Raw genomic sequence first — 13,663 nt, forward strand, 5'->3', positions numbered from 1 at the left:
GATAAGCCACATGACAGTTCCTATTTCTCCTTTGCAAAATAAGAGTGGGGTTATACTCACAGTTTGTGAAGACTGTTAAGTCCAACAAACATTTCTGGTGTTAGGCAACCAATCCTATTATTCGAAAGATCCCTGAAACAGACAAAACAATACAACATTAATTCAGTCTTATTCGCATACATGGCCAAATATTCATAYACAGCCTCTCTAATTTTAACTGTTAAGGAGTTAGAGACCATTGAAAAACCAAACCTTTCTTGGTAGTACACCATATCTGAATTAAATAGATTTCACAACTTTGTATTAACATTATTAAGCAACATTCTGCAATCAAACATTTTACACTGAATTTCATATTAACTGCATTAAAATGTGATTACATATGGGTAGAGGTGCAAAATAAAGTAGAAATGCTCTTCCGCATAAAGAATTGTCTTTATTGAGTTACTAGCACCTGTTTATTTAATCATGAAAAATAATATGTATTTTGTAATTTGTYGTGTGCAATATCCAGTGAAGACTGATTTTCACCATTTACCTCATCGCATAGACAGCATTCTTTCCTGCTGAAGAAATCACAGAAACAAGGGGGCAATTCATTTTTTAGTCAGTAGGAAAGGTTAGTCTTGAGAAACACTTGACAAGTTTTTCTAAGAGCAATGCTGTGGCTATCTCAGACCACAAATAGTGTGAGGCATTACGTTCCCTTAACTCTTGTTCACAGAAAGGTGAATGGATGTTTGCAGTGCAKTAATTCATATATACCACAAAATGTTCAGAGGTCTTTTAGAAAGAAGACAGATACACATATGAAGAACTACACTGTAGTACTTCCAGCTGTACTGCCCTGTAGTTAGTAAATATTTTAGCAAATGTTTTATTTAACATTTTTGTCGTAAAATAAATGACATTGCACTGTTCAGATTCCCTGTTTTTTCTATTGTTACATGACAGCACTAAAGTAATCAAAATAGGAAAATAATGGTTGCATTTTGAGAAATTCAGTTATTGCTTTTATGGAGACAGATCAAATTAACTAGAAAATGAAGACAGTATCTTTAGAATTCACTACAAAGACTTCTCCCACCAGACAAAGAATATGTTGTTGTACAAATAAACAATGAAATATAGCATTAGAATAGAACTATTTCTTAAACACTTGTCAGGAATACCAAACAGACAATAGAAGAAGAAAAGAGGCTGGATAGMAATATAGTGCAATAATTGCACATTAACAATTAATCTTTATGTTTTTCTAATGAAAACAACATTGTTCTACAAAAACTAAAAATATGTTAAGAGAAGCATAATTCCTCCCCCTGCCCTCCACCAGGACAAAAGGTAAATTGTAACAGGAATCCAGGATTCTTCGCTGGGTAATGCTTCACTTCCACATAAGTAAAAAAGTATCACTGTATGGAGTGTAATTTGGRCAGTAAAAGTAAACTTCATCTAAACTAATCAAAACCAGGGCATTGTTCTCAAATGTGCCACACAGTAAATCTGTATTTTTAACAAAGCAAAAGGCTACATGTGTTTTTCTTTATTTTAATTAGTGTTATTTTCATATTAAGATCTATCAAAGTGCTTGAAATCTCTGTATTGCAAAATATGTTTCCTAAAGAAATATTAGTAAAAAGAAAAGACAGTTTGCTGCATCTTCCTTGGAACTCACACATGTTATATTAAATATAATCAATTCATAATGCACAAAGCCGGCGTTCCTTATCAGGAGTAAAATGTTTGCCTTACTAATGTTGTCTTGTAAAATTGATGTTAGGGAAAACAAAACAGTTCTCTGTTGAATAAACTAGTGCCATACCATCAATGCTGCATAAATTTTCATTTTTCAACAGTTTTGTGTGCACATTTTTAGTAAACCCTTGAAATAATTCATTCTGCCATTCCAATACAAATTATCACAATCGGCTCTCCAAATCATTCATATTGTGATGCTGRCAGCCTGCCGTTTATCCACCTGACTCACCATATTCCCATCTCCTGCAGCTGCCCACACTACCTTAGCTTTGACTTTTCACAGTATCATTCATATGTGACGTACGAAAAAAGAGGAAGTGAATGTAAAGTATATTCTTAAAGTAATTACTGTGCTCAACATTCAACGTGAGTTTACACGGCATGTTTTTGTTCAGCTGCCTGCTACCCAAGAATGGTGATGGAGTGTAGAGATTTTCTTGTTTACTATGAAACTGTAACACTTTGTGCCAGCATGTGACAGCCTAATAATTAATCTACACATTGTCTCTAGATCGCTCCCAGTGCGACGTGTTCTTATTAGCAATAAGGTTTTTTGAAACCTACCATAACAAACCCCAGTAYTGCCATTCCTACTTTGCTAGTCTTGTCTTCTCACTTTTTGCCGGTGTGTTGTGACTTTCTCTCCTCTGACTTCCCTCTCGTGGCTGACCCGTGACTTCACCTGTGCAGTTTTCAGGCGTGCAGCCCGTGACTTCTGCAGGTTTCCCGTTCTTCCCACCAGAGGTCAGGGTTGTGTTATTAGAGCATGTGGCCAAAACAATAATTACCGCTCCTTCTGATTAGTACGCTGTATTATTATCTCTATATAGAGAGTGAGCAAGACAGTTTCAATCTTACTCTTACCTACATACTAAGAATGTGTATGCTGCTCAAACTCCGTCACTAGTATGTCATAGGTTTTSTACCCAAATGCACTTAAACACGTTGGTTGGTATTAGAAAATACTGCTACCTATATGGTGGGAGATGGAAGTCTTTCACTGATGCTGTATGATGTCCACTGTACAGAGCAGTTAGGGAACTAAACCTCAGAGCAAAAAGGCAGCAGGATTTGTAAATTTGTTTTCCTGTGGATTTATATTCCTTCTCATCTAAATCTTACCAGAGCACTAAAATAATTCCTGTTTTCTTACAGGTCTCATCCGACATGAGACAGCACAAACAACAGCTAGACTGACTTCCGCCATGTACTAGTGGCCAAGCTGGCTAGTACATTTGGATGCTGCCATTTAGAGTAACAGATTTTTGAAAAAAGAAAAGCTGTTCTTGCTTTTCCTTCAGGTTCAGAAGAAATAAGGAAGATCCGTAGCCAGTGTTAATTATAAGAACCCCTTTCCCCTTCCCAGCACTGTGGGATCTTAATAACTTTTATGTTTTTTCCCATTTTCAAATGTAGCTTAAAATCAGTCATTGCCTTCAAAAATACTATGAGAGAATTTCCAAAGAGAGGAATGAAAGGATGATGGGCAGAGATTGCACAAGTCTTGTTTCCTTAGAAAATCATTCTTTAACTAAAACATACTAAGCAGAGTGAATTTAATAGGTAAGAGAACGATAAATTCTTCAACATGTAAGTTTTCCTCCTAAGATATTACTTTTTACAGACCAAGCCTATGATAAAAGTAAAGAAGATCTAGCATACTTAAAAAACTTACTATAGCAAAAATGGTGTTTCCTCTTATTTAAACCACTAGGTTTTATTTCTGCTTAATTTCTGTAGAAATAAATTGTCTGCTAGGTTATAACTCATGTATGTTTTAAAGCTTTCTAGATGTACTTGTTAGGACATTTACTAGAAACAAACTGGTAATTTTAAATGTACTAATAACATTCCAAAAAAAGAAAGATAAGCAAAAGTCCTGGTAAATTTAGAAAGTACAGTGTATGTTTTTCTATTCTATAGCCAGTGTCCTTATGTTATTATTCCTTGGTGGCATATTTGAGTTCCCCAAGGACAGAAATGTTCATACAAACCCAATTTTCAGGATAATTCAAATAGAATTAATACTTACAGGCGCTTCAGTTCTGAAAGTCCATGAAAGGCCCCAGGCTCAATTGTGCTAATTAAGTTATTCTTCAGATCGCTAGAGAAACATAATAGGAGGAGCAATTAATTATCACTTTTACATACGGTACTTCTGTTACATATGAAAAGTGTGAAATGTAATGCAATTTTAGCCTTTGTCTTAACTAATGAATTTATTTTAAATAGTAATACCAGAAACATTACATCACTTGCAGTTTCTGAAAACATATTTTTCTAAGAAGATTAAGGTTAGGCATTAAAAAACAGTCTGTTAATTAAAATGGTTTGTTTTAATACTTATCCTATTTGTAATTTCCAAAATGAGCTTGCCAGCCATTCTTGCCTCAGGAAAGGCAAGGTTTTAATCAATGAGTGAATAAAATAATTGGGTCAGCAAAGCAAGAGCATGTTAGTTTGCTTATTCATTGTTCCGTGCACTTTACACTTATTAAATTTCTCATTCCCACCTAATGCAGGCAAAGCAGCTGGCATATGAGACATAAAGGGAGAGATCTGCTTTCCGTCGTGGCATATACACAGTTTCTCGTATTTGGCAGATAGGTGCTTCATTTTGCACTTGGTGGCAACCCAGAGGATCAGCTGCTGTACAGATAYAGAGTATTTCACTAGCATTAATAAGCTCATTCGCTCTTGGCACAGTGCTCGGGGCCATGACACTGCTCTCAGTTCAGTCCCCACAGAGATTTACTATTGAATTGTCTTAAGACTCTTCATGATGTGAACGCTGAGGAAGTCCTTTTAGTGCCATTAGGTAAGCAGGCCTAGGAGGTAACTGCTGCGTATTCTTGCAGAGTCAGTGTTCATCTTCAACAGTTTGCAATTCATAGGGAATGACTGGTGCTCAGTAACATCACCGGGTTTCTCAGACTGGCCACTTCCAGTATATTAGAGCACACACACACACTGACTCTACCAAAGTATGGACGCATCAACAGCATGAGTCTCCTTATTTATAACTTTCTATTTTACTGCAGATAAAATGCATACTAGGTGAAATCTGGGTCCCACTGAGATGTGGCTGCCTTCAAAATGGCAAGGTTTCATTCCAGATGTCTGGTCCACACTAGGATATATATGAATTTCAAAGTTAAATTGATTCCAAATCATAAATAAATATCTTTGTATATTGCTAGTCTGTATTTTGCTAGTCATTTTGCAGATCTTTGAAATACTATTTGTTATATGTCAAAACTGCTTTATTTTAGTGATGACTTTGATGAGTGTTCTCTCTAGCAAAGTTCTCAGTCAGACACGCAAAAGATCAAATCACATAACACTTAAAATCCTTAAGAAGGTGACAAGACATCTTGACTTCTATGTACAAGTTTTATCTTTATATATAAAGAAATGCAGAGCTATGAATACACAGCAGAATGAGACTACAGTTTTGATGGAAAAAACCTTTAAGTCCTTACCATCTCAGCTTGAAAAGTGTGTCTAGACAGTCAGTCACTGAAGTTGTAAAAAAATTAGCTGTAGACTAGGTTCGAGATAATCACAGTATTTGTTAAGGATTACCAAGGTCAAAGTTTATGCAGCATACTCTTCAAGGTGTGATACACATCTAAGAACTGAACACTTCCATATTTATACCATTATTCACAAATACACTATTTAGGGTTAACTATAATTCATTTTTAAGAATATTTTTTTTCATCAATTATTTTTTGCTATGCACAGAGCAAGGAAGTGGTAAGACTGAAATTTCTGTAGAACTTAACATGAAAATTTATTAACAGAGCTGCAAGTAGAATCTTGAAAATGAACATTTGCTGACATTGCTTATTATTAATCCAGAAAAGCTACTTAACTAAAAATGATATTTGAGTAAATTGAAATCTCACTGAACTGTAATTTTTAACTGAACAATCTGCATTTTGTTTTCACGCCTGTGTTCACAAAAATGATCGTGTATCGCAATGTCACCTATCCGATACGTTTAGATTAGCTTTCAGTCTTTGTTCTAGTTTGCTCTACGGTGCTTTCATCATGAGTACGTTTCACCTGATGTTGTGACATTACTGGGAAAAAAACAAAAGAAAGGTGAGAAGGGAACTATGTATTTAAAACTGCAATCAGTAGGCTATACTTTGAGTCTTTCTAGAACACAAGTACTGCAAAGCCATACAGGTTTACTTATTAATAGGTTCTACGATTACTTAATCTGAAGTAACAAGGATCCGTAAAGCAACGAAACATATTAGCTAATTTGCTAGCCATGTCTTTCTAAAAGCCAGTAGTTTAGTTTCTTACTGTTTTTTCCTTAGTTTAAGATATTTTATAGTTCCTATTTTCAGTAACTACTTTAACTGATAACCACTATCCAGTTCATTATACAAATAAAACACACTAACTCAATAACATATCTCAGCCCAACAGAAATATTACAGTATTACAAGACGCATTAAAAATGCACTGATCTATTCCAGTTGATCCAGCACTGACATAACTTCTAAATAATGATGCATGAATTCATGCATGTATGAATTTCAGGAATATGTATTACATGGCATAGGTCTGTCCTATTTGCTTGAGCTGCTGTGGCTGTGCCTTGCTAGTTGCTAAGCCAGTAAAAAGCATAAAACCCCAGAAATGTTTCTTTTTCCCTGCTGCTGTGCAATACAGAGGTACGTGTGCCTGCACTGCTCCGGAAAGGGAAAAAGCCCATAAAATTCACCAGGGCCTGAGAAAACCAACAGGGAGAGCAAAAGGGTGCACAGAGGAGGGAAGAGAGAAAAAGAACTGTCAGTCAAGAGACAGATCCAGGGGGCAGCAAGGGGCATAGCTTGGGGAAGGACCTAGATGTCAATTTAAATATTAAGGAGAAAGTTACAGTCAATAACTAATTTTAGGCACAGGTCTAAGTTCTCTCTTGTGCAAATCAAGTAAGCACAGTTACAACAGCAGCAGAAATAGAGGCGTAGAGATTTGTGCTCGAGTGGCTTCTCAGGGACCATCTGGCCAAGGGATGTAAGAAGTCCCAGCGGGCAACAGGGAGGAATTATGGTCTCCAGTTGTCTTCTTGCCACTACTCTGCCCTCTCCTGCTTACCTAGCCCAGACAGGGCAGTTTTCTTCCCTTCTGTGTGACATACTGGTTTTGGATAAAGGTGCCAGGAGTTGATACAATTACAAGTGAAATACAGCTGATGGCATTTGGTATCAACAAAACACATTGTAAAGTTTTCTTTTGGTCTCTATTTGGTCAGGAAGTTGTGACAATTGCTTTAGAGAGCTAACTCACACCTGCCCCTACGTTCCCATTAAAAAAAAAAAAAAAAAAGTCAGTACAAAACCACTGCAGTCTCTGCATCCTCCCCCAAAGTCCGATCAACCTGCAAACACAAACTGGTGTCTTTGTTAAAGACTAATCAGTATGATCATATTTTACTTTGATGGTTTAGGATCATTCAYTGTGTGTGTCAGCCCAAGCCTCATTTCTTTTAGCACCCATATATCCATACTAAACCATGCGGTCTAGCTTTGGCACTGTTCATACCAACCATCAGGGCCTAGTTTTCCCTGGGCAACATGACTGACTGACTACACCCTCATGAATGAAACTTAAATCCTTTTGCTTGCAGAAAATGTTAAATATATGATGACTCAGGTAGGAATCTGCAGAAATAAGCCTGACTGGAAAAGGAGGAAAGGACACTGTTCTCTTTTGCATGGACTTCTGCATTCTTAAAGCTTCTTTTATTTATTTATCTATTTATTTTTAACACCAGCCCACCAGTGTAGACACTAAGATCTATATTGATTCATTTCATGTTTTACACTGGAATACATCTCAAAAACACTTTGAGGCCTAGTCAGCACAAATATCCACATATTAGGCAGGGAAAACTGACAGTAACCCATATACCAATTAGACATATTCTGTGTTAATTGCCAACCCATCTAAGAGCACTTGCAGGTTGCAATTAGATGAAGTGATCATCTCTTATGGCCAACAGCTCAGGACAACTATAAAAGAATCTGTATGAGCGGCAGATTGTTGGCAGGTGAGTTTTAATGCCAGTCAAAACAATCAGGCAAGTAAAAGGTTTTGGATCTCTATGTCCTAGTTTATCAAAACTCTGCTCTGTTTCCTCATAACTTGTAACAGCATAGGAAAAAACAGTGCAATCCAAAACTATCATCTGGAGGAATAAAAAAGCCCAGGGTAATGTTAGTGGAAGCCAGGCCGTTGCAAGGAAAAGCGTCAATCAATTGCAGTGTCCCAAACAAGCTAAGTCATCTGGTCTCCTTATTTTGGAAATTACATTTAAATTCGGTAGGTCATTTTAGTAAGGATAGTCTCAGAAAATTGTACATGATTACGCTACCCACAATCCTGGCACTTTCTTGGTAATAAGTATTACTCCATAACGATTCCATATACTTCTAGCTTAACATAATAGGTGTGTTTTCTTCTCTGTCTCTTTTTAAAGACCCCTGTCCCTCTCTGAAGACTAAAATGTGATGAAAATAAATAAAATGAGTAAAATTGTTAATCACTTACAATTCTTGTTTCTATACTAGAATAATCTGTTTTCTTGCTTCCCACTTCTATTTTTTTTTTTTTTTTTTTTACAAAATTAGTGTCACTGAAATACTAAAGTAGCATTTCTCATTTTTTAATTTACCAAAGAGTTTGTTACATTGAAGACTTATAGCAATGAGCATCAACTTTCACTGAACTAAATAAAGAAACCAGGGTAAATTTGGTTGTATGTTTACATTTTTTTCCCAAGAACTACTGCTGAGGCTTGGCAAAAGGTCATGATCCGTGGCATGCAAAGCAAGAGCCCAGGCTGGGCCACACACATGCACGTACACACACATACTATGCAAGTGATTTTGTCATCAACAGAAAAAAAAAGAACGAACCCCAGAATCACAGTATTGAATGACCATAGCAGGACCCAGTTAAAAAAAAAAATATGAAAAAGCATTTTATAACTAACATTTATGGTTTTGCATCATTTCTGACGGAGCATTCTAACTTAAAGTATCTATTCTGAATCTGAATGACGTGTCATTAGTGGTGTGGGTGTATGTATCTAGTGGCATGACCCGAAAATAAACCAAAACCAAACTTCTGTTACAATTACAGATAGATGGAAACTACGTGAAGCTAGCTCTAGTTGAAATAACTGCAGCATTTATACTGAGGCTGCACAGCTGATGCAAAAAGTTACTACAATATGTACTGAAATGTTATGTTTGCCCTAATCTTATTAAAGCTGTTAGGTGTAAGTACTCTGATCTTACTAGACATGAATAGGAAACAGAACAACACAGAACAGACTCTGTTATCATTAAAAATAATCCAAAATGGTTAGTATAAGTTACCAGAGGAGTGTTTCCTTTTCACTTACAAGTCTGAACTTACATAAATTACATATAATAAACATTTGGCACTATCTTCCTACCACCATGTATGTAATTTGCCTGTGTATGCAAGTAACAGTCCACAAGTGAAAATGTACAAGAACTTTTACTAAATACCACAAGCTGCTGAGCGTTTAATCACCTTGCACATTAATCTTTTAACTTTTTTACTTACTAATAGCACTAAAAAGGAGTTACTTCAACAAAGACAGCTAACTTAAGGAGGGGAAATCTGTGTTTGAAATACTCATTTCTTGATAGCTTAGCTGAGATAGAAATGAAATGTGAGAAGGCGGCTACTAATGGGACTTTATAAGAACATTTAATAGCTATTCCAGGCCTCTCGGCTCTTACATACCTTCTGTAGCCAAATCTCTGATTACCTAAATATGTTCTTGAGATTCTTGATGCTTCAGGTTCACAGTATGCATTCATATAGTAGAACATATTGTGGGAAAATTATTAAAATATAGACATTCCATTAACAAAAGAATCAATTTATCTTAAACTACATGCAAACATTTGGGGCATTTTGTACTAAAATATATGCCTTCAGACACTGCAGACTCTTCCCCCTATTGCCACTCCATGTACTGTAGATATTCTGAATACATATTCATAACAAGAATGTTCAACTAATTCCAGTACTTCGTTCAAATTCCTGACATTGATACATCTTTTATAAAAAATTATAGGTTGTACCAAGAGGACATCTGTGTTTAGAAAGCTGTCATTATGGTGCTGCAAACTTTCCAAAAAAGCTCTGAGAAGAGCAATCAGTTGTTGAGCAGATGCCAAATACCAGTGAAATATGACTGGCTTTCCACATTTTGCATATTACTATGAAACAACAACAGAAAAAAATATATGGTCACATCTTCCACTTCTTTCTTATGCAAAACGTTTCAATTAAATGGAAGTTTTACCCAATAAATGAAGGCAGAATCAAGACCCTTAAAAAAGATACACTTTTAAAACCTCGTCATGATCATGGTAGGAAACTGGCATAGCCAATGATGAAAGACCACATTTAATACACCTCCTGCAGTCGTAATATTGATTGTCAGGGTTAGCAGTCTTGGATACAGGAACAAAGAATTAAGACGATATTGGAAAAATATGTATGAAGACATTTTAAACACATCTTTCTGTACAGGAGCCAGTGACTCATTGCTTATTATACTCTGATGCTCTGGATATTGTGAAAACATATTTTCACCTCCACTGCTGGTGACTGTATTGCTAATCACACACTGGAGACACAGAAACAGGCAGATGTCTTGATGTAAGTTATATCCATTATTTGATATCATCATCAATAACTAAAGTACACAATGTTCCTATGAAACTCCTGAGCTCTTATTGTTGTTTGCTGTTTTCCATGATAGAAGTGGATGTTTAATCTACTTTCCGGACTTGGAAAAGTTATGACTGTGTTGAGGTTAAGTTCCAAGAGAGACAGATAAATCCTTATTTAGATTAAAAGCATTCCCACAAGATACTAAGTACATAGAAAATAATTGTGCTTTGCAGACACAGAAGCTAGACAGTGGTGACAGTGGTGCTGGGGAGGTAGGGGTTTTGTTTTGTTTTTAACATATTGATGCTCTCCTTGACTATGCTTTTCCCCTTAGCTTTCTTTTAGTAAAAAAAAAGTCTCACCCAAATCATGACCCATTACTGGTTGACTACCTAGGACAGAACAACCTGAAGAAGAGGCAAAAAGATACCTGCTGCTTCCTGAAGGTACGATCAGAAGTTTCAAACCTGTCATTTTTGATGGCAATAAAGATGTATAGAACAACAAAATGGTCACTGCATAAACTGATACTATTTTATTCAACGATGATGACTCATTGGCAGCAAGTGTGCTTCGGTAACTTTGCAGCTTTCATCATTTAGGAATGGAACAAGTCTAAAAACGTTAAACAAGTGTCAACAATCGTAGCTGAAAAAGGGCAGAGGTAAACGCTTCCTCACTCAAAGTCCTCAAAGAATGTTACAGCGTATTCATTCTAATTGTAATAATAATATAGCAAGAACATAAAGTTTGTAGAACTACACAAAATCACAGCATTTTAATTGAAGGAGCAATATACCAAAGAAGCAAAGGTGAGCAAAAAGCTTGGTAAAATAGGACAGACATTCAGAGAAATGTTTTTGTTGAACATTTCTCTACACGTATGTATCAGAAAATAACATTTTCTAGTTTGCATATTTTTAATGATTAATTTACCCTGTATAAATTCTACTTGAGTTCTAAATACAATGCCAATCAATCAAAATTTGCAACAAGGATGCAAAAAGTTTAGTATCTACCTTTAGTTTAACATTTTGTGATCGATGGCTCAAAATGAAATGCAGTTTCTAATAAAGAAAAACCACTGAGGCTTTTCCAGATATTTACGTAAGCTCTAAAAGCTACCGGCTGCGCGCGTGCAGAAGCACTGCCTCACCAGCCGGAGCGCGGTACCTCGGAGAGCCTAGACGGAAGAGCGGTGCCGCGCGGCAGAAGGAGCCCAGGATGAGCTCCGCAGGGCGGGAGCGCGAGCGAGGTCAGAAGCGTTACCTGCCCAGAGAAGCACCTGAGGTGCATCTCGACCTACCCAGCTTTGCAGGCGACGCTGCGGGACCAGCTCTGTGAGCGCTGACGCAGAGGGAGAGACCTGGCATAAAGCCGACCACGGCCGCAGAAGCAGCGTCTATCCGTAACCATATCCTTGCGGGCCATTTTTAAAAGGTTTGTCAGCTCTGTGAGCAACCTTGCACCCGTCAGGTGTTTCCCTCCCCGACAGCCCTATGCTGGCCCCCTCCGGGATTTACCCTTCAGAAAGACGCAGCGAGSGCCGGGGGCCTGGCTGGCTCTGCACGGAAACCTTTGGTGGCTGCAAAGAGCCAGAGGCTTCCTTAACTCTTACACGCACTGGGATTTCCCTGTGCGCTCCTGCCTTGCAGGCAGTTCGACACGGGTTAGGGCTCTTGACACGGGCTCTTTGACAACGGCTGATCGTCGAGGTGGGAGGAAAAAAAAAAAAATCAGTTCTGAGCAGAACTCTAACATGTGAGAAAACTATTTGCACAGAAAGCAGAGAAGTAGGGCARAAGTATCCTCAGCATTTTTTTCCTTCATAACAAATTTTTTTTTTAAAGAAGTACATAGACCAAATGAAATGTAAAATAAATACAGAGAAAGYAAGAGTTAGCTTCTGCTGGAAAAGATTTAACCCCACTATAAGAATTGTTATTCCATATTCTAAGACTGCATTTATTTGCCTATTACACATTTCCAGCAACATATATTTAATATTCTTTGGTCAAATTTCAAACTTTGAGTCACTCTTTAACAACATAATCACATTTTTTCATATGGGATATTARGAATTCATTTTATATTTTCAGAAGTATATCTGAATTCATTTTCCACAATAACTAGAGAGATAGGCATTTTATACTAAATTAACAGAAGTATTAGGATAATGAACTTGAGTTTTGTTTTCCTTTAAGCTATGAGACATCTAAAACATACAAATTACTGTATCATGGAAATTTCTTTTTWATATTATGGTATTTTCTTTTTTAAGGAAAAGCTAGATTCTTCCTCTATTATTGAACCACTACTAACTTGGAAGAATATAAGCGACTCTTTATTGACATGGAATTCAAACTTCAGAGAAATATTGTCTTCTGTGGCTTAAAACATCCAAAGAAAAGAAGAAAGAATTCCACTCTTATCCGTAAGGGAAAGACAAGCATTTTTGCAGATGACCCCTAAATAATCTTAGGGTAGTTCTAGGCCAAAAATAAGATACTTCACTAAACTGATATAATAAAAATCATCTTTCCTATAATGTTTATTTACCCTAATGACTTCGTAATACAGTAGAAAACTTCTAAAAATTAACTAACATGATTCAATTATAAAATATCAAAAATGACCTCCCTCTTTCAGCCCATATACTGTTTCTGTGTATGCTTCTGTTTCATTAAAAAAAGTAAGAATTCATCTTAACAAACAGTATCACAAAACCATAGTCACCTACTGCATACAAAATATGGCGAGAGCTGCAGTCGTTCATTAATTGGTGATGGGAGGTAGACGGGGGAGCACTGCAGTATCCTCACTATCCCCCTCATCGATCTCCAGGAATAAACAAACTCAGAACAGGTCTTCATGATTGCCCAGACAATCCCAGGGGTTGGGACAATCTCTGGATTCTTTCTAGCATCAATGAGAGCAGAAGGCTTTTCCAGAAAAGCAAAAAGTAATTACGATTGTTCTGGTGTTGGCTGAATAAAATGAACAGTAATTACACGGAAATCCTGTAAAGTTTAAGTGTTCAACAGTGAAGTAAGAAGTGGTTTAAGGCATAATATGGGAGAATTGTCTATAAGCTTTTTAGCTCAGAGGAATTCTTTTTTTTTTTTTCCAAAGAAAGTGACTCACAAGTCACAGGACCAGA

The 13,663-nt window shown here is 36.7% G+C and overlaps 1 protein-coding gene across 1 annotated transcript in view; it reads right to left on the reverse strand.

The window, feature by feature from the left end:
- Nucleotides 1-13,663, reverse strand: part of LOC146600354 (adhesion G protein-coupled receptor A3-like) — a 219,806-nt gene that overhangs the window by 176,196 nt on the left and 29,947 nt on the right. Inside the window, exons 2-3 of the mRNA XM_085325737.1 lie at nucleotides 3,791-3,862; nucleotides 61-132 (exon numbers count right to left, since the gene is read on the reverse strand). Of these exons, the coding sequence (XP_085181863.1) occupies nucleotides 61-92 (32 nt within the window). The 5' untranslated portion in view covers nucleotides 93-132; nucleotides 3,791-3,862. The remainder of the gene's footprint in view (nucleotides 1-60; nucleotides 133-3,790; nucleotides 3,863-13,663) is intronic.

Source organism: Rhea americana, unplaced genomic scaffold (assembly GCF_003343005.1).
Source record: "Rhea americana isolate MKP2758 unplaced genomic scaffold, rheAme1 scaffold_122, whole genome shotgun sequence".
In the NCBI taxonomy this organism is placed as follows: Eukaryota; Metazoa; Chordata; class Aves; order Rheiformes; family Rheidae; genus Rhea; species Rhea americana.